Consider the following 24,911-nt stretch of genomic DNA (forward strand, 5'->3'; position numbering starts at 1 on the left):
CGCGGAAATCCGTGATTCTAATAACATCGACATGAAAATCCGAATCAAAGTCGATTCAACGCACGGTCGGCATATCACGCGACGGAACAATAGATTTCTTCGGTTTCCTTTACGAATGAAACCAAACGACAAACATACACTTGCGGGCAGTTTCATCACGATGAAACGGTTAGTGGGATGGAGCGTTCGACGGAGAAAGAATCGTCTTTTCGAATCCCCTAATCCACCGGTATTTCGCGGAAAATTAAAGCAGCCATTCGTCGGTATGGAATGTAAACAACCACTTCAATCGCAACATCGCTTCGCGGAGAACCGAGAACACCCGAAGGTTCAAGTGGCAAACGATAAATCTGCGCATGCGTGAGAGACCGATTCGTAGATAACCCGACTAAGACTAAATACCAAATAAGGCCCCGAAATCTAAAAGTGAAATATTAAAATGCTTTTCATTTTTCAATGAATGATTTGTACAAAAGGAGGCATGACATATTTTTCAGAGAAAAACGCGTTTCCCGAAGAATTAGAATTTATTCAGTTTTCTCCTGACAAGATCAGCGAGGTAGTAAACACCGTGTGCTCGGGTACCGAACCCGAGGTTAATCAAAAATGAGATAGGCATCGTTATGAAGCGGACACAAGCTAATCTCCGTGGGAGTGACAGCTGTGCTCTGCGGGAATCTCTCGAACCCTATCGTGTCGATCGGGACCAACTCGAATGGAAGAGTTGGCGGTTTTCCATATCCCATCGCGTTCCATATTCGGTAGAAGGTCAGCAGTTGATCCTGAAACCGAAACTGATCAATGAAATTTTCAGCTCAGTCGTTATGAATGAGTACTCACCAATGAACCGTCCGGACGCGGGCAATAAAGAAGCACGAAGTTTGCTGAAAATAGAATAACGAATTAGTAGTCAACTCTAGTGTTTACAAAATATTACCCTTACCTGACAAACCTCATTATCGCCTCCGCAGTTAGAAGAACTTCCTTGGGCCGATTCCCCAAACAGTTTGATGGAAGTCGACCGGTAAATAGTGAAAACGATTTCGGACCCGTAAATTTCGGAAACTTTTTGCGCGGATAACATTTTGTTGTGTTTCTTTCGTCGGGATAGTCGCGGGTAAACGTCGAACAACTCGGTTTCGCGGACCGTTGTTTTCGCGTCGAACGTAAACATTAGCCAGTGTGACAAGTCAATCGATCCCATATACTCATGTATGTGTAATGAGTTACCACTTGTACATCTTTACTTCCTCGCCTGGGCGAAGAAGATAATTAGATTTTGAAAAGTGTCAGACAGTAGCATCATGAATGCGCGAATCAGAAATAGAATATGTAAATCAAAATGAAAATTCTCCTCCATTTTCAGGAGGGTCAACGGGGCATTGTAACCGTTGGTTCCAAGGTAGTCTTGTGGCTCCACCACAATTAAAATTTTTCCCAATTTCCTTTCCTAGATTTCCCCTCAATACGGCCCTGGCAAATATTCCCCCATTAAACTTCGGGTCTGTGACACTCATGTTAGAAGCGGAGAGTGTATGAGTATTTCACACTCTCATAAGCAGCTGTCATGTTGCGAGTGTCACTGAGGTCGAGCGGTTAGAAGACCGGGGCAAAACATTACCTCGCCCTTTTAATACTCGCCGATAGATGGTGCGCAACACTTTGATGCAATAGGGTGTGACGCAAAAAGCAAAACATAAATGTTTAGCATAAAAACATGTTAAACTTTTGTACCGATTCCTATAAATACCCCAAGCTGCGAAGCGAAATTTCTCTTTTTGCTACGAATATTGGCACGTAGTAGTAGTGCGCGCGCGTGTAGTTGATTAGTAAGTTTGAGGTTAGTGTTGAAAATAAAAACCTCGTAATAGTGGAATAATTATTGAATAGTTTTTTTCTTTTGTTAGTAGTTAATTTTGTTAGCCATGCACAATGCCAGCCTAAGCCTTTGCGAACAAGTCGTTAAAATGGAAAAAGTGTGTTAATAAGAACAACAAAACGTTGGGTTAGTGAGTTACAAGGTTAATTGTTTTCCTAAATTAATGTTAGTATAAAATGTTACAGTTCCATGCGAAACCTACAATACAAACATGTAGTGAACGAAGTACAACACGAATAGTTAAAAATCAACAAGAAAAGGTAAAAACGATGTTAAAATGGTGAAGTTAAGAGTTGGTTGCGGGTAGTTTTGAGGACGTCACAAAATTCTAATATTTGGTGGTTAGGTCCATACATTGGGCCTTTTCTTTTTATTTATGGCCTTTCTTTGCCAGAAATTTGGAACCGCAAGCAATCCGGTTCGAAAGTGCGTGCACAGTGAGGAATCAAGCCAGCAAAAACCGCCATTGCGACGACCAGTACCCGCTATAGTTCGTCTACAGTTGCAAGACGCCATCTTGCCAAACGAATCCTGTCGGAACATGATTTCGACTCCGGTTGGCCAAATCTCCGACCATCACCATCCAAACGATGAGCGGACTGATCACCCGCTCGTCCATTGCCGTCAAGCCAGACAACCGCCATCCAACAGCAGCAGTTCCCACACCGTTCAACAACAACCCTGAAACCGCAAGTAGAACCACCAAAGAAATGTGACGTCACAATAAATTTGTAAACTTTGTTAGAAACCTAGTCTTGAGCCAAGTTCTTTAGAGAGTGAATTCCTTTTTAATTGTTTTTCCACTATTTTTGTTCTTGTTCGTCTCTCCGGGTTGAAAAGGCAACCATCAAGCCTCGACGTCCCAGTATTCCCACATTGAGTGAACTTTGTCTTTCGATCTTGTTCGGTACCATTTTTGTGTCATTTGCTTCACCCATTTTTGTGTGTGTGTTCCCTTTATCAGCCATCGTAAATTTCAATGCTCCTGCTCACATCAGTGCTTCTAACAGTCAGCCCTCCCGAGAAAATGCTCAAACCACAGTTACGACCCTGAAGATCCCGTACCCCTTAATCCCTGAGCTACCAGGTTACAAACCAAGGTTGTATTTCCTTCGTTACGACTGAACGGTCGAGTCGACGGTCGAAACACATCGACACCCGTGAAAGATTCGTCGAGGAGCTGTGTATCACGGGGCAACTAGCTCTGGAGTATTGCCCAACGGATTCGATGGCGGCCGATGCCTTGACGAAACCGCTGGGACCACTTAAGCTGGAACGATTCCGGCAAATGCTTGGCGTCAACGAGTAGCAGCAAAAGGACGTTACATTGAGGAGGAGTGTGGAGGTGCAATGGTAAGACCTTTTCAAATGTTACTCCACATTGCCCACCCCTACTGGTGGACCGAGAGCTGATGACAGCAACACATCTGGTATGTTTTTGCATTCTTTCTATTCATTGCTCACTAGTAAAACCGTTCGCCTACCGCGTGCATTGTATTTTACATTTATCCCGAATTAAACCCGTTTCGTAGAGTAATCCCGCGAGTTAAGTGTTCTTTCCGCTGATTCCGAATTCCCGGTGCTTCTCCCGTTCCACTGCTGCCTGATTCTGCCATCATCCTACGGTACTGATATTTATTTCGCGGAGAAAATTTTTGCCAAAAACATGCTATCAAATACCAGCAAGATCGCAGCATAATCTCCTGTTTTTGAATCGGTTTTTGATTACAATAAAAAGTTGCAAGGGAAGATTCAAAAATTACGTCCATCGTTTTTCGGGTTTTCTAGACCCCCCTCCCCCCTCTGTCACGCAATTTTCCTATACCCAATACAAGTACTGCCACACTTTTCTAGACGCCCCCCCTCCCCCAAATGTTGGACGTAATTTTTGAACGTTCCCCAAGAATCAGGATCAATACAAAACAAGCGAAAGGTTGCCAAAAATTACGTCCAACATTTGGGGGAGGGGGGGGGGTTTAGAAAAGTGGGACAGTACGTGTATTGGGTATAGGAAAATTGCGTGACAGAGGGGGGAGGGGGGGTCTAGAAAACCCGAAAAACGATGGACGTAATTTTTGAATCTTCCCTTGCAACTTTTTATTGTAATCAAAAACCGATTCAAAAACAGGAGATTTGCTGCGATCTTGCTGGTATTTGACAGCATGTTTTTGGCAAAAATTTTCTCCGCGAAATAAATATCAGTACCGTAGGAAACCCCCACTAGCTGCGCCAGGGGCTGCGTTTGTTTCAGCAAAATCAGGAAGACTTGATCTTGATGCTGCAGCCGGGGCTGCAGCTAAGAAATCCAGCGCTTTGGGAAGATTCAAAAATTACGTCCATCGTTTTTCGGGATTTCTAGACCCCCCCCTCCCCCCTCTGTCACGCACTTTTCCTATACCCAATACACGTACTGTCACACTTTTCTAGACCCCCCCCTCCTCCCCTAAATGTTGGACGTAATTTTTGAACGTTCCCTTTGGGTCCTCATTCTTGTTACGCCTCCAAGTACGCCTCCCATTAGACACAGCTAGGAAGGAAATTGCAGCTTTCGAGCTTCAGAAACATTCCATATTTGTTGCATTTTTTTTTTCAAAGTATTGAGAAAAGTTGTTTTCGTTCTTCATTTTATTTCTTCCCCAGAAAAAAAAAACATAAAAAAGTGTTGCCAGTTTGATGACAACCAGCGTGATAAATGTGCCGGTGAGTGTGCCGAAAACGTGCCGGCGAGTGTGCCGGGCATTTTGTGCCGAGTTTCCCACCCCCTGGTCGATGAAGAGAACTCTCTCATGTTACTTTCGCCCTTATTTAAACTCAATCTAGAAATAGTGTGTGTCTCATAGCCCCAGCTTCCCGTAAACTGCATTTATACTCTCCCTTCAAACGCGCACCGCAAAACCACTGGGCACCACGCGCCATCTTTTGTTTGGCATTTTTGACAACGAAAGTGCGTGAAAACTTTCGTGTTGCGAGAGACATTTTCGGATCGCGCGAGTGTTTTTCGCGTTTTTTCCTGCGTGATAAATTTCCAAATTTTGTGGCGTTTTGTTTCATTTATGGACCATTCTTATGCTGACTTGCTGCCGGCGGAAATGTTTTAGCAACCCGGCACAATCGTTTCGAACATCGATCTGCGGTAACATCGAGTGACGCGGCCAACAACTAGTGTGGATCCGGCATTAGGGTGTTAGAAATCGGTGCTCCACCAGGGCGGAAATTTGATGAAAATGTCGGAGGAAGGCAACAGTACCGGTGCCAGTGACCTAGCCAAGGAACCTTCTCCCGAGCCCAGTGAAAAAGATTCCGCATGCACGGACCATGATGATTCTGTACCTCAGGCCGAATCGGATGCTGGCAATCAGATGGACGATGGAAAAGATGAGTCCATCACGAAGGAGGAGGAGGAAGAGCCCACTAAAGAAGAGGTGAAAACGGTGGAAGATGCTGGAGAAGAGAATACTAACGACAAGCCGGCGGACGTTCCAGATGAGGAAGATTTACCTGTGATTAAAGAAGAAAAAGATGACGATTTGTATGATAAATTAAGCAGTAGTAGTCCGGAGCCGGGTGAGTTACCCGACGATGATGACCCTATGGGAGATCATCCAAAAGAGGTCAAAAAGGAGTCACAGAACAGTATTGAAACAGACAACAGATGCACCACTCCCGAAGTAAGCCTATCAATGAAAATGAAGCCCGAGAAAGATGAAACCGACAAAGTTAAACGTGAATCCCATACCTTGGACCACAGTTGGGAAGCAGAGAATAGCATAAGTCCTAAAGTAAAGCAGGAATACTACTCGGACATAGAGGATGAACACTCGCCGCCGAATACTCCCGAATTGAAACCGGTCGAAAAAGAGCCGGAACAACCGCCGAAAAAGCTGGCCAGCATTTTTGAGAAAAAGGTGAAAAAAGAGGAAGGAGGAGGCAGCTCCGATGGTATTCTGCAGGAGAAATTAAAGCAATACTTCGGGCATAACGATTTCAAAAGCACACTGCAGAAAGAAGCGATACAAACTATCATAACACGTAAGTCAAGTTTCTAATTTATGTGTTTCGATTAAATTCTAAACGCTATATTATATTGATATCGAAGGCTCAAGTAGCCGATAAAATTGAAGAGTTTTCTTTGGCATAGACCATAGAGTATCTTCGTGTCTGAAACATGATATACATATTCCGGGCAATCGCAAAGTACATGCTATGCCGTTGCGTGAACATGGCAGATTGGGGACACTGCATCCGCAACAGGAGCCCTTCCATGTTGTATGACAGCCTAGAGCCCTAGAGCGACCTGTCCGCAATCGGGAAATGTGTGGCTGTAATGAGGCAGTATCCTTTCAAGTTTCAATTGACTGCTTCACTCTCCGTAAATGATGACTTCTCATGTCATTCCATTCCGCTTGCCAGTCTTCGAAATGTAGATACGATCCATCGCATAAGGTCGAGAAAAGGAACCCAGGGTGTGTACTACCTGGAAAAACCTGGAATTATCAGGGAATTTTCTTTACCCTTGAAAAAACCTGGAATTATCAGGGAATTCGGAAGTCAATCAGGGAATTCTTGATAGTAATGAATTTTATTGAAACTAGTTTGAATTTGATCAATACAAAGTTCTTTAAAAAAAATTTGGAGAATCATGTAGAGCCATTATTTCAATTACATATAGAGCCAATGTTTGCATTTCTGGAATAAGTTTCTTCAGAACTCATGGAGTTTGTTGTAATAAATCTTTGAAGGGAGTTGGCGGCCGAAGCTGGGGAGAAATTTCCAATAGTCCCTAATTGGCTTTATTTTGAAATTAAGGAAACGCTTCGAGAATATTATCGTTAGTGGTGAATCTTGGAAAATTTCTAGAAGGAGTTTCCAGATTCTTAAAAAAAGTGCATTAAGACGTTCTCTGAAATAGCTAGAAAAATTCTTTATAAATGTACTAACTGAAATCAGAAGCCAGTTTGTTTATCACCGAAAATTTTAGACAGTTTTCCAACATTTATAAAGGATCGAATGCAGATCCAGAAGTCCCGGAAAAATGCCTGATGATAATCTTAACATATTTTTACCAGAATATAGAAAATTGCTTTGAACGTTTCAGAAAAATATCTAATAAGTAGTAATGATAATAGGAGGGAGTCGAATTATCCAAAAGAATTACAAATCTAGCTTCTGGTGACACTCCTTAAATTGACGTAATTGCTTGTGTAACTTATAGAGGATGCTTTGGGTACATACCGTGAGGATTTTTTTTTTGTATTTGTGTTTGAATCTAACTTTCATCGGACTCCATTGAGTCTATACATGAAGCGCCAACTATCTAAAGCTACATTTAACATTATCGAATTGGGCCAACACGAATTAGTCTGTTCTTAAAAGTACTAGTCGAAAGATTAAAATCAAACAAATGGTAATTTTCATTGAACAACATAACCATTATCGGCTCATTCTGTCCGTAATCCGTACGGTGATAGTCAAGCCGCAGAAAGTTCGTATTTCTTAGAGTTCTTGCAGGAACATTGAAATTCACACGAGCTAGGATGTTCGGCGCATCGATTTCACCTTTCAACGGCTTGGCCATAAACATGGTCTTCATAATGTTCCTCATTTTCCCTAGAGATGCCAAGCTTATTAACTGACAGCGGTCAGAGTATGGTGGGAGTTCAGCAGGATTGTTCCATGGCAAGGTTCTCAGAGCGAATCTGATGAATTTTCTCTGAACGCTTTCAATCCTATTAACCCAAACACCGCAGTAGGGGCCCAAATAACAGCATCTGATTCCAGAATTGACCTCACTAATGAGTAATACAGAGACCTAAGAAAATATGGATCTCTAAATTCCTTGCTGAATTTGAAGATCATCCCCAGATTCCGGTTAGCTTTAGACAGGCTGTTCGTGTAGTGCTCGGTGAAATGTAGTTTTGCATCCAGGAGTTCGCCTAAGGTGCCAGCCAGAGTGGACGCGTCACGCGGCGCGGCGCGGCGCAATGCGGCATTTGACGCGCGGCAAAACTCCGTTCATTGGAATACAGGGAAAACAATCATAGCATGCCAGAGTGCGCGCGGAACGATGCGAAGCGGAATGCGTTTTGCCGCGCGGCGCGCGCCGGAACAGTGCATGCACTGTTTTTGATGCGAAATTCGCGCGTTTCTTGTTTGTTTACCTCGGTGATTCTCAAAGTTGTAATTTTAATGGCAGAGGAAAAAATTGAAATAGAGCAGCTAATCAGGTCCGTATTTTTACGGAAAGAGTTGTGGGATCAAACTTCTCGGGGATACCGAAACAGAGTGTTGGTGGACAATAGTTGAAAGGAGCTTGCCGAAGAATTCAATGTATCTGGTGAGCATCACATTTTACTAACACAAAATTAGTATTAACGTCATTCGTTTTGCAGAAGATTTTTTGAAGAAAAAGAGGAAGAACCTGCGGGACAAATACGGAAAGATTTTGAGGAATCTTCCCGTATCAAGGTCCGGTGACCCGGGCGATGAGGACAATGGTACTGTGTAGTCATGTGTAGTCATGAAATTTTTTAGGAAAATCCACCAGATCTGGATACAAATGATGATACTCTCCGAATATATTCCGTTTTTGATTGATCGGATGAATACCGCACTCTCTGAATTCACCAAAAAAATATCTTCGAACGCCTTCAGACATGAAATATTCATCATCTTTTTATATCCTTCAAAAGAAGAACATTAAAGATGTTAACAGTCCAAGACTTGTGCAGTCTCTGCTGTGTGGTCTAAGGACCACTCGTATTTATACAACCTCAGGTAGCCATAATGAATCATACCTAGATATTTAGGTACTTTCATGAATAGTATTTCATGTAGGTAGATTTCCTATGCACACAATCATTAGGTAGACACTACACATCTGAATCCATTTCGGCAACTTTAATGTTCAAATACGATGAAACAATTGGTTTGTTTTTGTTTTGAACCCGCACACTTTTGCTTCGCATCAAATAGGCCTTTTCAGTTGACAGGTCCGTGTTAAGAGATAAGTGACATTTCTGGAGCAACATTTGAAAAGGGCATACAAGCATTGGTAAACAATGACTTCACACGTCGCTCCTGAGCTCCCCTCAACTTATTCACAAAAACTAAGACCGTTATCAGATAGAGCAAACATCGATCTTTCGGATAACGGTGTTCATTTGCGTGGGCGGGCTGCTGTTATGCCCTACGGAGCGTTTTAGAAAAAAGACACAAGACCTCTTGGGCCCTTTTCAAATGTTGCTCCAGTTCAACACACCAACCCTAGCGCGAATTTTTCCTCACACAAAAATGCACGCCAATTCAATGGCTACTCAGATTGCATATGCAAATATTACCCAATAGTGCCATTTACACTTTTCAATAAGTTGATTCAACCAAGAGGTTCAATCTTTCCTTCAATTTCATCAAGAAACACAATTTGATGGAAATATTGCTAAATGTATTGCTTGCATTTTTATTGCGGAAAATATGGATGATAATGTTGAATCTTGATATAAATACTGACCAACCTGCAAAAGCGAGGATTGAGGTTGGTGTTTATATCTTCAATATTTCCCCTCCGAAAGATTGATCCAACCACCGCCATCATCCAGTTTGACCAAACCATCAAGATCATCCAAGTCCGTCAAACTTTCCCCTCAAGTTGTTTCATTCGATCAATCCAGCAGGGTAAAAGAGTCAGCAGATTGAGCGAAGACCATTCCATCAGTGAGGAAGAGATAGCAATTCACCAACATTCAGCGCGTGGTTTACGGCGTTCATGGTGGCCAGCTCAATTGAATTTTATGGAATGCTTTGGAAGCAAATTTTTAGAAATAAAGTGTCACGTTTTTGCATTGTAAATAAAATAAAGACTTGATCATTAGAAAAGTGCAAATTTCGATATTTCATTCGATAATTCCATTAATGATTATGAAAAAATAATGTTTTGATAATTTTGGTTATTTACCACGCCACATTCGATTTTTTGTAAGCATTCATAAACTCTTATTTATTGAACCCAATTTCTCGGATAAGTATGATGAATTGGTAAATAGTGGATCTATTTACTAATTCATCATGCTATTTTTCCTAATTTCTTGAGAAGGTTGATGTTTTTTTAATTTCTAACACAAGTTATGAACTTCTACCGGTGAACCAAAATATTTCATACAAAATGGAGCTTAAACAATAAGTATTAACGGTTAGGTTCGAACTTCAACATGTAAATTTGGAAATCACTCAAAGGGGCTTTTCCCTCTTACAAAATTTAAAGTTCAAAATAAATAAATAAATAAATAAATAATAGTTAGGTTCAAACAATTTTTGATTTTTGCTAATGTCATAGTAAATATGTAAAGCAGTAGAGGTTTGGAAAACAAAGGCTGATAAGAGGTTATTGCCATATTGATTTGTTTGTTTCGGCTATAATTGAAAATTTTTGCTTTATTCGTTATTAACAGGTTTATCTATAGCTAGATTGATTACTCAACGATGATTAAATTATATGCCTTGAGAGTGACTTTGTGTATCATTGGCAGTGCTTCTCTCTTTGCCATTAGAGTTTTTTTGTCGTCCAAATGGCTTGAAGCTTAGTTGTAAACAGTTTGATTGGCAAAGATGTGACGCCAACTTTCAGTTTATCAGACTTTAGATAACACCCCATGACGAAGAGAACAAAGCTGTCGAAAATATACTGAGTTTTCTAGCATTTTATACTAAAGGCACTAGAAAATCGCATATACGTTAGTGGAAATTAAAGATGTGATATAAAACATAATGAACCAATGTTAAATATGAAACATTATTCCTAAATAATCTATTGAAAATTTACGATGCGCAACTTGTGCTTGAAAATGTTTATTTGGCAGCGCTTTCTTGTTTCCTTTATTCCACCATTCCATCAATTATTTCTTTCTCAAGGATTATTGATGAAATCACGAGGATCAAACCAAGTAGGGTAATTGATCCGATCATGGAGGAGTTAAGCGCTGGGTTCATGTTTAAACCACAATTGTATCGCCCCAAGCAAACTTTTTACATGGATTGAATTGAAAATAATAAAATCCATCCTTAATCTACGGGAAAATAACGAAATATTGCCACTTTGATGTTGTTATGAGCATTTTATTCGTTTTTATCTGAAAGATCATTGTGTTCCTAATGTTGCGGTATGTGTTCCTAATGTTGCGGTATTTTGTTCCTATTGTTGCGGTATCCCATTGAAATCATATGGGATACCGCAACATTAGGAACACTACCGCAACAATAGGAACACAGCAGCAAACACATTTATGAAAATATTTTTTTAAAATAGGTTTTTGGGCAAATCTTAAGCAAACAAATGGTGCAATCTCATAATTTAAGCACCATACATCTATTAAAAATACCTTTTGGTAACATTTCAGTCGAAAAAGTGCTCAATTGCCATTACCGCAACAATAGGTACTAACGCAACGATGGGAACAATTACCCTATCAATCCAATATCTTCGACATTACCCCTTTCCAGAGAGATAGATCAAGCCGAGGCTCGAGCAGAGAGAAAATCTCCCGGCAGTATGAGAGAAGTTAATGCATAAAGAGAAAAAAACAAGTATCCGTGCATGCTTATCAGGCTGCGGCCAGAGTGGACGCGTCACGCGGCGCGTTTTTGACGCGGTTTCCAACGCGGCTTGATAGCCAGAGTGAACGCGGTCCAACGCATCTGTTCGTAAAGTAAACTGAAAAGTTTTCATAATTTCCGTCACCTTTGCACATGAGTACATGTTATCTGATGAAAAATTTCCAAGAGATATGTGATTATTGTGCTCAACCTAAAATTAAAAATAAATCATTTATCTAAATTTACCCTCAAATGCTATTTACTTCAAATGATTTAGAAGAGATATACATTTTGGACAATGGTGATTCCCTAACCTCAAATCTACCCGTCCTACAGGTACAAATTTTGAAATTTTATGAACAAGTGAGCTTGTAGTCAGAGTTACCACAGGGTTGTATACTTAAAAAATGGCGCCCCATGGTTTATTTTTAAACAGCAAGGCAATGGAACAAGTTTGTTAACTCAAAAATAGTGTATTTTCATTTTGAAACTATTTTTTAAGCTTACACCCTAGTAGAATACTTTGAGATAGTAAAATAAACGAGAGGGTATCAACCCTTTTTGTGCATGTAACATGGGTAGGGCTAATGTGAAAGCTCTGCTTGTAATGGGTGTAGAATGACAGAGATTTCGATTATTTCCGTTAAGTCTTTAGTCATAAATTTGAAGAAATTACTGATTTTGTTTCGCATAACAGGTGAAAAGTGAGGTTACGAGACGCCACCGTATAATAAACATGTGGTATTATTTATGTTAATATTTTTTTATATTCACATTTGAATACATTTGAAAACAATTTCGTAAAATTAACGTCATGGTTTGGTAAAAACGGACGAAATCCCGAGCGAAATCCACACAAAAATACAAAATTCTCCGCGCGAACCGCGTGACTTCCGCATCAAAAACAGTGCATGCACTGTTTTGTCGTGCGTCGCGCGGCTAAACGCTTTCCGCTTCACATCGTTCCGCGCGCACTCTGGCATGTTATGATTGTTTTCCTTGTATTCCAATGAACGGAGTTCTGCCGCGCGTCGACGCGCGACCTGTCAAATGCCGCATTAAGGCTCCCCCAAACCAAGGCGACTTTTCCGGCGACACGATTTTTTATCGCCGCGATTTGTCTCAACGACTACAAAGATAAATGCGTCGCATCAACCATCTACACCAACGCGAAAACTAGTCACAAACAAAACTTAGTCGCCCCGCGACAGCGACGAAAACTGTGCATGCAGCGACCAGCGCCGCGACACACCGGCGACAAGTACAAAAATCGCTGCACTGTCGCTTGTCGCCTGCGACGACGTCGTCGCAGTGTGGAAGGTCCCCTTCAAATCAGTGCGCAGCGATTTCACGACAAAATCATAGCGACAAAAGTCGTGTCGCTGGAAAAGAGTCGCGTCGGTTTGGGGGAGCCTTTACACCGCGCCGCGCCGCGTGACGCGTCCACTCTGGCCGGCACCTCATACGTGCACAGCTAGCAAAGCAAAGCCTTTTATTGAACCAATGCGTCGTCGGTGGGTGTGCGGTTGATTTTCAGTCCTACCGATCCCAATGCCAATAATGCGGAAGATAATGTATACAATGCATTTCTGTCACATTTTTATTTATGTTTTTTTAATGAATTTTCTATTCACATTAATTATTCTACTAAGCTTTACCATTTTTACATAATCAAACATTTTACATATTTTTTTATTACGAAAAGTTTTTGGATAGCCCATGGGATGGGACTCGAAACACCTTCAGTGCCGTCTTGCTGAATTACCTTTATATTTCGACATTACACAAAATTACTACTGAAGGGTGTTATTTGTCAAAAGGGGGTATTTCTAATTTATAGGTAACGCAGCTAAGCATGTTACCACCATAATGTGCAAATTATTAATTAACTGGTGTTAGAGACCGCCAGTGCACCAGTAATTTTTAGCAAAGTTCGGTGGGACACGAACAGAGTTATAAGATTACACAAAAAATGTTGTGAACTGTTTATTATCACTAATGCATTGTAATCGTTGGGTTTATTACATTTACCTCTGCATAAATTACTTTACATAAACTTTGGATAAATTTACTACATTACTTCTGCATAATTGTTTTTTTTTTGTTCGATGATTTATTATATCTGAAATCAGTTTTTTTTGTATAATATATTTTAGTAGCTGTTTATTTAAATTTTAAAAAATACGGCAACACGGCAGAATGCTCTGCAATGATGATGCTCTCGTTCACGCGCTGCTGCATTGAAAGAATGATAGGTTGATCTGGAGGGGAAATATTGAACCAATCAATTGATCCATGGAATAATTTGACCCATGGTTTGAACAATCTTCGAGAGGATTGATGTAACAATTTTGAAGGTGGGGAAATATTGTAGAGAAAATTGAAGAAAAATGCGCTATGGCGGGGAAATATTGCTGTGTGGTTGATCAAACGGAAGATAGGGGAAAAGTTGAATGATTGATGTCAATCTATTTTTGAATAATATTATACATTCAATGCATCCATAAAACGGCCAACTATTGATCAATATATGCACCGTGTGACTGGCGCTAATCGAATTGGGTAAAACGGGTAAATAATAATAAAACTAACGTCCGGGGTGAGAGTGCAAATGTTTTCCTCACAGTTTCACAACAACATCTACAAAAAACAGTGGGGTGACACGGCTGTCAAACTCGGTACATCGCCGCTCCACCCAACATCATTTTTGGTACGGCGCGTTTTGGTACCCACTTTCTGGTCGGTTTACCCTAACTTGCTCCTGATTTTCGGGTGTGTGGCTCGTGTGTTGCTAGTGCTTATTTCAGAAATTACATATTTCAAACGAAATCGTTGTTTTTGATGATTGTTTCTCTTTCCTTATCACTTTGCACGATATTATATGTAGCAGCGAAGCAGTGTCGATGTTTCCAGCGCATTTTTTCCATGAATTAAGCAATCAAAACAAAAACATTGGACGCCATGTTGAGTTGAATGCTGGGTAGATGATTCTGGCCTTTCGTCATCCCCCTGACAAAAAATGCACGCATACTTTTGAACGTCGTTACCTACCTCTATGCCACTGTTTACAACTGCCGAACAAAGGCGCAAACACTGAACTGTCATTTTCATAGGAGAACTGTCAAAGGCCCCCAAAATCAGCTGATTTTAGACGTCAAATGAAAAGGCCCATAGTCCATTTTACGAGCCGATTTTATGAATGAATTTTGACAGGAGGTAGCGTCCAATAACCCGTGAAAACCAATATCATCATCAACATTGTTGTTGCTTCGTAAAATGGCTCATTGACAGCAAGTATCAAGGCAAGCACCAAAGCACGCGGTGCCGCATTGAAGCGCGTTCACTGTGGCTATCAAGCCGCTTTGAAAACCGCGTCAAAGACGCGCCGCGCCGCGTCGCGTCGCGTGACGCGTCCACTCTGGCCGAACCCTAAGTCCTTTACAGTGTTCACCCTCTGTAGCGTTTCGCCTTTCATCGTGTAGTTCCATGTTCACGGGTGTACTTTTCTGCTAAATGAGATAACCATACATTTCCGTACACTGATGGGCAAAGAGTTGCGTTTGCACTAATCCACAAACATATCCACTATCCGCTGAAGTTCTCTGCAGTCAGCAATTGATCTCACAGCTATGAATATCCTAAGGTCGTCAGCATAAATTAGCCTACAACCTTCAGGTAAAACGAAGCAATTGAAAAGTCATTGAAAAATATTGCAAAGAGCAGCTGTCTCAGATTACTTCCTTGCGGTACTCCTGAGGGGTTTGTGAAAGAATCAGAGATATAAGCACCAATCCTCACGTTCAAACGTCGATCAACCAGATATGACTTCAGCCATTGAACGAATCTAGATGAAGCACCCAAGTGTTCCAGTTTATTCAATATTGTCGTCGCGGTTGAAACCCGAAGTTTCCCCACACCCGACAATCGAATTTTCTCAAAATCCATACGTAAAACCTAACGTCGGACGTAGTGCGCTGGACAGCGGACCTGGCCCTCTGTCCAGCGCACTGTGCCCGACGTACGTCCGACACACGGTATAGGAGAAAAATCGATTTTCGCGTGTCAAAAATTCCGATTTTCAACTGCAAGAACAATAGTGCTGGATGATTTACCCGATCGAAAGCCGCCTTAACCCTCTACTTCCCATGGTTGCTCTAGAGCACCATCAATTTTCGACGAACTCCGGACAAACGGAATTAGATGAATATGATGCAATATTTTTTTGAATATGGTTATAACCTCATAAGGTTAACCCAACTACTACCTACTTGTTTCAATAGTTGAACTATTGATAAACAATCAAAAACCTATTGATTTACAACCAAAATTTTTTTCATTGATTTCGAAAAATTTAGCCAATTTGCAACAACTTTTGTTCTACCACTTTTTTCGGAAACGCTTTTTTGGCATAGATATAGTCGTTCAAAGTCGTGGGAAGGAAAGGGTTAAGCTACACGTGTACATCGTATCAATTTGAAATCCTTTCTCCATGCACCGAACACAATGTGAGGTGGATCGTCTGGGGAAGAATCCATGTTGATCCGGTGAAATGTAATACCTTTTTTTTTGTTATATTTCATGCTACGATGGGCTGTTCTATCTCCTGCAAAGATGGAGCTTCCGTGTTGACACGGGTAAAGTGTCGAACCCTTGGCGGATCAGCCGTGTCGGTCAATAGCTGTCCAGATGTGTCTTTCACGGGCATCGCAGCATTCATCTTAGTCCCACTAAGGAGACGTGAAGCATCGTAGAGGAGACGGATATCACCGGTGCTTGCGGATTTCTCGCCTTCGTCGACTAGGGAGTCCGCCCACGCTCTTTTGTCCCGCCTACATGAGCGTTTTACTTCCTTCTCGAGAGCCGAATAGCGCTGACTCCGTCCCATGACATCCGAGTTGTCGGAACCAACCTCCACGTTGAAGTCGTCCATGAGGATCTCGATATCACATTTTGAAATCTTATCCACGACAGCATTCGGTTAACTGTAAAAGTTCTGTTTGTCTTGCATTTCGGCAGCAATCGGTTGGCGCGTAACATTGGATCATAGTAAGGTTTCGAACCCGTGTTCTGAATCTGACTACAATTATCCTCTCATTCATAGGTTCACATTTTATGAGCGCAGCAAGGGCGTAAGCGCTGAGCAGGAAACCAACTATAGCAGAACAGACTTCGTTCAGTCGTAGGATCTCAAGCTTCATACCTAAAGTGCCCCACACAATGCATACGTTTGCGTGTGCGTGACAGTAGTTTGACACATTTCCCATGGGAAAACTGTCAAAAAAACGCAAACCTCGACGGAACGGACGCTATGTGCTCCAGGCTTAAGACATACCTCATTGGCTACTTGTGCTAGTTTACCATGCTGGGTTAGGCTTAATACATTCCACTTTCCAATTCTTGTCCATTGTTTCACGCTAAAAATCGTTGTCGTTGAATCAGTTCGGTCTTTGTCATCGCTTGACCCGTGTAAGCATGAGGTAGGAACTTGTAAGCACCAGTTAGTAGAGCATAAAGTCATTTGGCATAAAGTCATTTGGCATAAGGTCGTTTGGCATAATCGAAATGCATTCTTCTTTATTACTCAAAGTGTCCATTATGTCAAATGACCGTTATGTCAAATGGCTTTATGCCAAGTGACCTTATGCCAAACGGCCTTATGCCAAATGATACAGACCCCTCCTTATCGACTCATCGTTTTGCATAGTTTAAATCTTATGAATCATATTTTTTAGTTTATATCTTATGAATCTGTTATTTTTTATAATGATGGACCTGAGTGTGTTAGTGGAATACTTTAAATAAAATAATATCTAATTAAATACTGTTTCTTTTAATTCTAGTTTAGTGTTTGCATTCTATCACAGATACGTAGTTTGACCTCAACTGTATTACAATACGGTCGTCTTCAGTGTCTCGTACCGTCAGTAGTCATAAAAAGGACGTTTATTGCCATAAATATGGCCTATGTTCAGTCCTCTTCACCTGGATAACATTCGGCATGAATATTGTGTATATTCGTAAAAAAATGGTAGTTTTGCAAATGACCTTCATTTCTAAGCTCGCGAGAGGCTATTGGAGAACGAGCGGCTACTGGCATCTACATTGAGGGTACTCGTAGTTTATAGATAGCATGGGATAAATATGGGAGACAGGTCTCCCAGTCCCAGTCTCATTGTTCCAATAGTTCCGTTCAGATCAAATACAACCGATATAATTTTCCACATTTTCTTTACTCTTATAGGAACCCGAGATGTATATGTATCGATGCCAACAGGATCTGGAAAATCACTATGTTTCCAGCTCCCGGGCGTGATGCAGGACAACAAGGTAACAATAGTGTTCTCCCCGCTTCTGGCCCTGATTAAGGATCAACTCGATACGCTGGCCAAACTGAAAATACCTGCCGATTCCATCAATTCCAAAATGAGCAACAAGGACCGGGATCGCGTTCTGAACGATCTGAAAAGCATCCGCACCGACATACGCTTCCTGTACATCACGCCGGAACAGGCCAACACGTCTACTTTTAAGGAACTCATGAAGATGCTAGTCAAGCACAAGAAGGTGGCCTATGTCGTCGTCGACGAGGCGCATTGCGTCAGCGAGTGGGGTCACGACTTCCGACCGGATTATCTCAAGCTTGGCCACCTACGGTCCGAGTATCCGTCGATCCCGTGGGTTGCCTTGACCGCCACCGCCTCCAAGAAAGTTGTCGACGATATCTTCAAAAACTTGAGGCTCAAGGAGCCGATAGCGAAGTTCAAAACTCCCTGCTTCCGGAAGAATCTCTACTACGATGTGGTGTTTAAAAACTCGATTCAGGACGACTACATCCATTTACGGGACTACATCGAAAGCATCCTGGACAAGGACGATAAGGACGTCAAACCGGTGAGTGTTGATTGTTTTGTTTGCAATGGACTGTAATTTTCAATCGAGTGTTTGTTTACTAATGTTATGAATTGCGCACGCTTCCACGAGAAACCCCAAAACAAGACGATTTGTCGAGCATTTGTTAAGCATTGCCATTAACACGTGCTTCATGTTCTCTTTCAATTCCAGAGTAAAAAAGCATGTGGAATTATTTATTGCCGCACCCGCGAAACAACGGAACGAGTAGCTAGCAGCCTCACCAAACTCGGTCTAAAAACAGCCGCCTATCACGCTGGTTTGAAGCAGTCGGAGCGCGTAGCCGTTCAGGAGGATTGGATGGACGGTAAATACGCAGCCATTTCGGCCACCATCAGCTTCGGTATGGGTGTAGATAAGGGTTCCGTCCGATTCGTCATCCACTGGGACATTCCGCAGAGTGTGGCATCGTACTACCAGGAGTCCGGTCGGGCAGGCCGCGATGGAAAGAAATCCTTTTGCCGCGTCTACCATTGCCGAGATCAGTGCAAATCGATTGACTTTCTTCTCCAGCAAGATCTACAAAAGACCAAGGGCTCGGCAAAAGAGGAAAAAGCAAAACTGGCTGTGAAGAATTTTGAGAAAATCGTCCAATACTGCGAGTCGGCAAATTGTCGGCATAGGCTCTTTTCCGATTTCTTTGGTGATGATCCGCCTGACTGCAACAAAATGTGCGACGTTTGCAGTAATCCGAAAAAAGTGGAGAAGGCTATCGAAACTTTCCAGAAGCTGTCGGTGTCAGGTAAACTGAAAACCATTGTGGGCTTCGACGACGATTGTTCCGATTTGTACGAAGGCGGTCGAAAGGGATTCGAAGATGCATACATGGCGGAACAAGCGGAAGATGAAGGTGGCTTACGCGAGGAACGCGCCAAACGAGAATCCGAACTGCTCATTCAAAAGCAATTTGCCTTGAGAAAGGCATCGGCGGCAAAGGAATTGGAAATGCACAAATCGGCTTCCATCAGTCGGGTTAAATTCGCACTGCAAACCACGGTCAAGGTGAACGGACTGACGATTGCGTCCCGCGAGGGCAACCTCACCATGCTGGCCGATCTACTTAAGAAAAACGTCGAAGCATGCAAAAATTCTGATCCACCGGAGCATGAACTGGTGTACAAGGATTTTGAAGAAGTGGCTACTGAAATGGAGTATGAAGCATTTACCACCAATACGGTAGCGAGCCTGTACAGGAGATCCATAGTGAAGCATGTAAGTATTTGTTTGGGGGTTTCGCTACAATATTTAATGGGGTCTTAGGACCTGCAAATCTATACTCTTATGTTTTTTTTTGACGTAGGACTACGTCTTTATTTTCTATACCGGGGTACACTTTGCAAAAACCAGAAATCGAGCATGTAACGAAATTATGAAAGATTTCAAACGTTAATAACTCAAAAAGTAATCGATGGATTTTTCGGATTATAGCTCGAAACGATAGGAAAACTGCACAACAATTTTCTACAATACTTGAAAGTTACTATTTTCAATCATAAACTATTGAAAAATTGAAAATTGTTGACCCATCTTTTCACTGACCAATCACGTGCAAGCAGAATTTTGGATTTTTCCTTGGGGTATAAAAGCATTCTGCTTCTTCTCATCTTCCATCAGTCTTCTTCGATGCCTCGAGGAGAACGCATCAGCGGAGCGCTCGTGGAGTATAAATTATAATCTTCTTCTTGCTTTCGCTCAGTGTTCTTCCGTGCGTCGTCGAGTGCGGTTGGGTCGGCGAGAGCGCTTTTGCGTTTCACTTGCCCATTCTTCGTCAAACTGTCGAGCGCGGCAGACGGACGATCGGACGGACGCTGTTAACCGAGCAGTAGCGGCGGCGGTGAAATCAAAGCACCGCCTAATTTTCATCATCGGAGCGCGCGTAATTTGCTCTTCCAGCATCAGAGCCAGCCCCACCGTCGTCGAAGCAAAGTGATCTCCAAGATTTCAAGCAGATTTGATTTTGCGAAATCAAATTTAAACAGTCCTTCTAAGGGCTAGAAATTGAATTTTCCACAGGAGTTGATACCGAATTTTGCTAGCAAGTGAAGACATTTTGAAACAAACTACTGCAAAAGCGCCGTTGGGCGCGGAAGACGCATCGCCGGCAAAGGAGGAGGAGGCGGTGGCTAATTCGCATTTTCCCGGTGCGGTAGCGGATGGGTAAGACAGCAACTCGGGAATAATTATTTACTTCATCGGAGCTAACCCGGTCTCGCGTGAATTGAAATTTTGACATCGGAGCCAGCATCTTCGATGAGCAAATTCCTTCTGAAAGTTGCCCACATTTGGGTGTCGCGAAATCAAATTTAAACAGTCCTTGTAAGGGCTGAATTTTGTGCAAGAGTTGTTACCGAATTTTCCTCGAAAGTGCCGATATTTCAAAACCAACTTGTACGAAGGCGTCGTGTGGAAATTAATTCGCGATTTCTCGCATCTAGGATAGATTTTAAATTTAATTTACCCAAGCTGGGTGATATTAAATAATTATAATAAAATAAATTATATAAAGAGCATTTCAAATCATCCATTTTCTTCAACTCAGAACATTTAGGATTGAAGAAATGAAAATCGTTGACCGGTGTTGCCAAATTTCAATATAATTTTCCAACGTAATAATTTGATTAATTTTCACTGTTTTGGCCAATAAGCCTTCAAGAAAATCGTATGAAACATAGATAGTCAAAGATAATGCGCATTCTACTTATTAGCAATAGTTTAATAATGTTTAATATTAAATAATTATTAACTTGTGCTACATCTCTTTGATTGCAGGTAAATCTGCTTGGCATCACTGATTTTTACCCCTCTCTCATGTAGCCAATCACGTTCGAGAGGGGAATCCAAATTTTTGCGGCATATATAAGCTAATTGCTTCTTCTCATCTTCCATCAGTCTTCTTCGATGCCTCGAGGAGAACGCATCAGCGGAGCGCGCTCGTGGAGTATAAATTAAAATCTTCTTCTCGTTTTCGCTCAGTATTCTTCCGTGCGTCGTCGAGTGCGGAGGGGTCGGCGAGAGCGCTGTAGCGTTTCGCTCGCCCATTCTTCGTCACACTATCGAGCGCGGAAGATGGGGTCGGTCGGACGGACGCATTGCTGCAAACCAAGCAGTAGCGGCGGCGGTGAAATCAAAGCACCACCAAATTTCAAACAGATTTGATTTTGCGAAATCCAATTTAAACAGTCCTTCTAAGGACTAGAAATCGAATTTTCTACAAGAGTTAATACCGAATTTCCCTAGCAAGTGCCGACATTTTGAAATAAACTACTGCAAAAGCGTCCTTGGGCGCGGTAGACGCACCGCCGGCAACCGAGCAGGTGGCGGTGGCTCATTCGCATTTTCCCAGTGCGGTAGCGGATGGGAAAACAGCAACTCGGGAATAATTATTTACTTCATCGGAGCTAACCCGGTCCCGCGTGAATTGAAATTTCGACATCGGAGTCAGCGAAATTGAATTTAAACAAAATTGAATTTAAACAGCCCTTGTGAGGGCTACAATTCTGAATTTTCCGCAAGAGTTATTACCTAATTCTCCTAGAAAGTAAGTGTCGACATTTCGAAACCAACTGCTACGAATGCGCCGTGCGGAAATTAAAGATAGAGTGAAATCCCTATCGGTAGTTCTGGAAAGGACTGAATGGTAAATTGGTAGGGGACTTGGCATCAGTCTTGGGAAATTGATGACCATGGCTTTTCTCTCATCGATCGGTTTCTAACAACGTCTTCTTTTTCTTCTGCCTCTTCGCTAACCAACGTGCCCTTCTCACCGAACGCCGTTCTTCAGGCCCTTCTTGAAGAACCGTGCTAGTATCGCGTTTATAGTTATGTGCGGTGTACTTCTTGATGCCCTGTAGGGACGCCTCGATGCGCTCATTCAGGATCTCAATTGCAGCAACAACAATATCGTTTACCGGGGAATGGCCTCTGGTTGCCCCAGCCTTTGGAGGCCCACGGTCCCTTGGACTTATCATGGACATCAACTGGGAATAATTATTTACTTCATCAGAGCTAACCCGGTCCCGCGTGAATTTAAATTTTGACATCGGAGACAGCACCATCGTTGAACAAATCCCTTCTAAAAGTTGACAAGATTTCGGTTTCGTGAAATCCAATTTAAACAGTTATCAAATTCTCCTAGAAAGTGAAAACACGTAAATTACAACATTTTAAAACCTACTAGTACGAAGGCGCTGTGCAGAAATTAATGATTAGCTTTTGAGAGAAATCTCTACCGGTAGTCCTGAAAAGGACTGAATGGTAAATTGGTAGAGGACTTGGCAGCAGTCTTGTAAAATTTTCGGCATGGCAAAATTGTTTGAAATGCTTATGGAAGGAGTAAGGAACATGAAAGAGTAATTTGCAGCAACAAACCTCCGTCGTAAGGAACTTATACAGTTCTAGGATATAATATCCCTTGTACAAGAATCATCACACTATTGAACCCAAATCATCGTGGTCCTACGTCACCCTTTCGTACAACCCATAGGGTTATACCCTTGTAGTTTTTACAATGCCTGGATAGCATGATTCAATTTTCCTTGCAAATGTATTTAGACAAAATTGCTCGGATGCTACTTTCGATGTTTCTTAAATCACCATTGCATGGTTTCATAAAAACATTTCTTAAAAGAAGTTTTCACGAAGATAAAGAACAAACTATGCACAAAATAAAAAAATAGCGTAAATATTGATCCTTTGAGAAGTAAATTGGCAACAACTTTGCTGAAGACAGCATACACTTTCATTGATCGTGTGATTTAAAACAGCAACCGTAAACCGGGGTCGAATTGATCAGTGGGGTGAAATTGATCATTCGGGTACTACATTATAATTCCATACTAGGAACTCTTAGGGCTGATTTCTTCACCTCGGCTTAACCAGTAAGCCAGGCTTACTCATACAGTTAAACCTGGCTTAACGCTTAAGCCAGGGTGAAGAAATCGACTCTTAAACGTCGTAATGATCTTAAACTTTTTACGTCATCTTGTTCGTAGATGTCTAGAGATGAGTATAGACTTTTATTTATGTAAAAAAAATAGTTTGGCCTTATTTTTTTAAGGAATTTGCAATGTAATTCTCATTCAGCTGAAATCATTGCTACTAAACAATCGATTGCTAGTAGGACTTCCCGTAAACTCTCTGTTTTAACTTTTTTGTGGAGCCTTGGTTGGGAAGTTATGTAGCTAATCAGAACATTAAATAGTTAAAAAAAAAGTTAATGTTATGATGAAATAGTAATTTATTGTGATAGAAATCACTTATTTCAAATTAAATTGCCTATCTTTAGGCGTTTAAGGGGAAATTCCGAAATTTAATTTTGCATTTAAGATATTAAATTCACTAGTTGTAAGATTTTAAACGCGTTTTTCGGTTCTAGAAGAGCAATATTAAGCTGAAAAAGTCATTTTCTTTTCCAACCATTGCTTAATTGTAGGGTGGAATGTACCTATCGCATAAGAAAAATGGCTAAAAACTATTTTATTTTTTATTTCCAATGAGAGTGAATAATTTTTCAATCAATGCCCTACACTTTTGTATATTCATGCTGGTCATCTAACAAAATTATTAACATAATCAAAACATGAGTAATGCGCCCGAAAATGGCACTGACCCATCTTGCCCCGCCCCACCCTATCTTTGATACAATATCCTAGATTTGGGTTCAATGAACAAAATGTTTATCAAAGTGCCGTTTTTCAATAAAATAATCGATTTATTCAAAATAGGCTATCAATTCCTTAAGCCATTGCCTTCCTTTAGGCGTTATTTGCGTTGTAGAGAATTTTAATCCTAAAATAACTCAAAAAGTACAAAATTTGTAAGAATTTGGACAACCTATTTGAAATTAGAGACTCCAAATTTAGTAAATAAGGGTATTTTCAACACAAACGAGCATTGATCAATTTTACCCCAAATTAACAAAATCAAAAATAAGTATGAAAAGTACATTTTAACATGTCTGTTTCACAATACTTTTTCGAGTAGCTTAACACATACTCAGAGGGCCACGACTGGATTTTAAAATATGAAACATGTAACGTTTGTGTTCCGGTATCGTAGCGCCCCTCGTACGAATGTCGTATTATTTTCTGCAGTGTTTACTATTGTTAGCTATGATCTTGTACCGACTTTTCGAACCCTCTAAGCAGAATACCCTCTTTGAATGAGTGTAATCAGTTTCGTACCTTTTAATTCCGCCCTATGTTGCTTATCCTTTGACAGATACGTGGATACCATCATAAGATTACAAGTGGTAGTCGAAATACGCGTATCTGTCAAAGGATAAGCAACATAGGGCGGAATTAAAAGGTACGATATTGTTAGCTAGTTTATTATTTCCACTTGGACTAAAAAAGCGCGGCAACCCGCTAGAAAGAAAAGAATTAGTTTTTTTGTAATTCGTCATCAACGCAATAAAACGTTTTGTATCGCTTTTCCGAAGGCGTGAGTTTTTATTCCCGGAAAATCGCAGTCCAAGGTCAAATCAAGTGGAATCCTACAGTCCATTCCATGTCGAAACAGTTTGCTTTAACAAGAGAAT

At 41.3% G+C, this 24,911-nt stretch overlaps 1 protein-coding gene and 1 long non-coding RNA gene across 2 annotated transcripts in view; both read left to right on the forward strand.

The window, feature by feature from the left end:
• The first annotated feature begins 1,887 nt into the window (after nt 1-1,887).
• On the forward strand, nt 1,888-2,251 carry LOC134284069 (uncharacterized). The gene is made up of 3 exons (XR_009995609.1): nt 1,888-2,005; nt 2,065-2,139; nt 2,226-2,251. It is a non-coding gene; the product is annotated as an uncharacterized LOC134284069 (long non-coding RNA).
• A 2,533-nt stretch (nt 2,252-4,784) lies between these two features.
• The window catches only part of LOC109406132 (ATP-dependent DNA helicase Q5), a 31,316-nt gene continuing 11,189 nt past the window's right edge, over nt 4,785-24,911 (forward strand). The window contains exons 1-3 of the mRNA XM_029862560.2: nt 4,785-5,908; nt 17,706-18,355; nt 18,527-19,585. Coding sequence (XP_029718420.2) covers nt 5,098-5,908; nt 17,706-18,355; nt 18,527-19,585 — 2,520 coding nt within the window. The 5' untranslated portion in view covers nt 4,785-5,097. The remainder of the gene's footprint in view (nt 5,909-17,705; nt 18,356-18,526; nt 19,586-24,911) is intronic.

The sequence above is a fragment of the Aedes albopictus genome, chromosome 3, assembly GCF_035046485.1.
Source record: "Aedes albopictus strain Foshan chromosome 3, AalbF5, whole genome shotgun sequence".
NCBI classification, from domain to species: domain Eukaryota; kingdom Metazoa; phylum Arthropoda; class Insecta; order Diptera; family Culicidae; genus Aedes; species Aedes albopictus.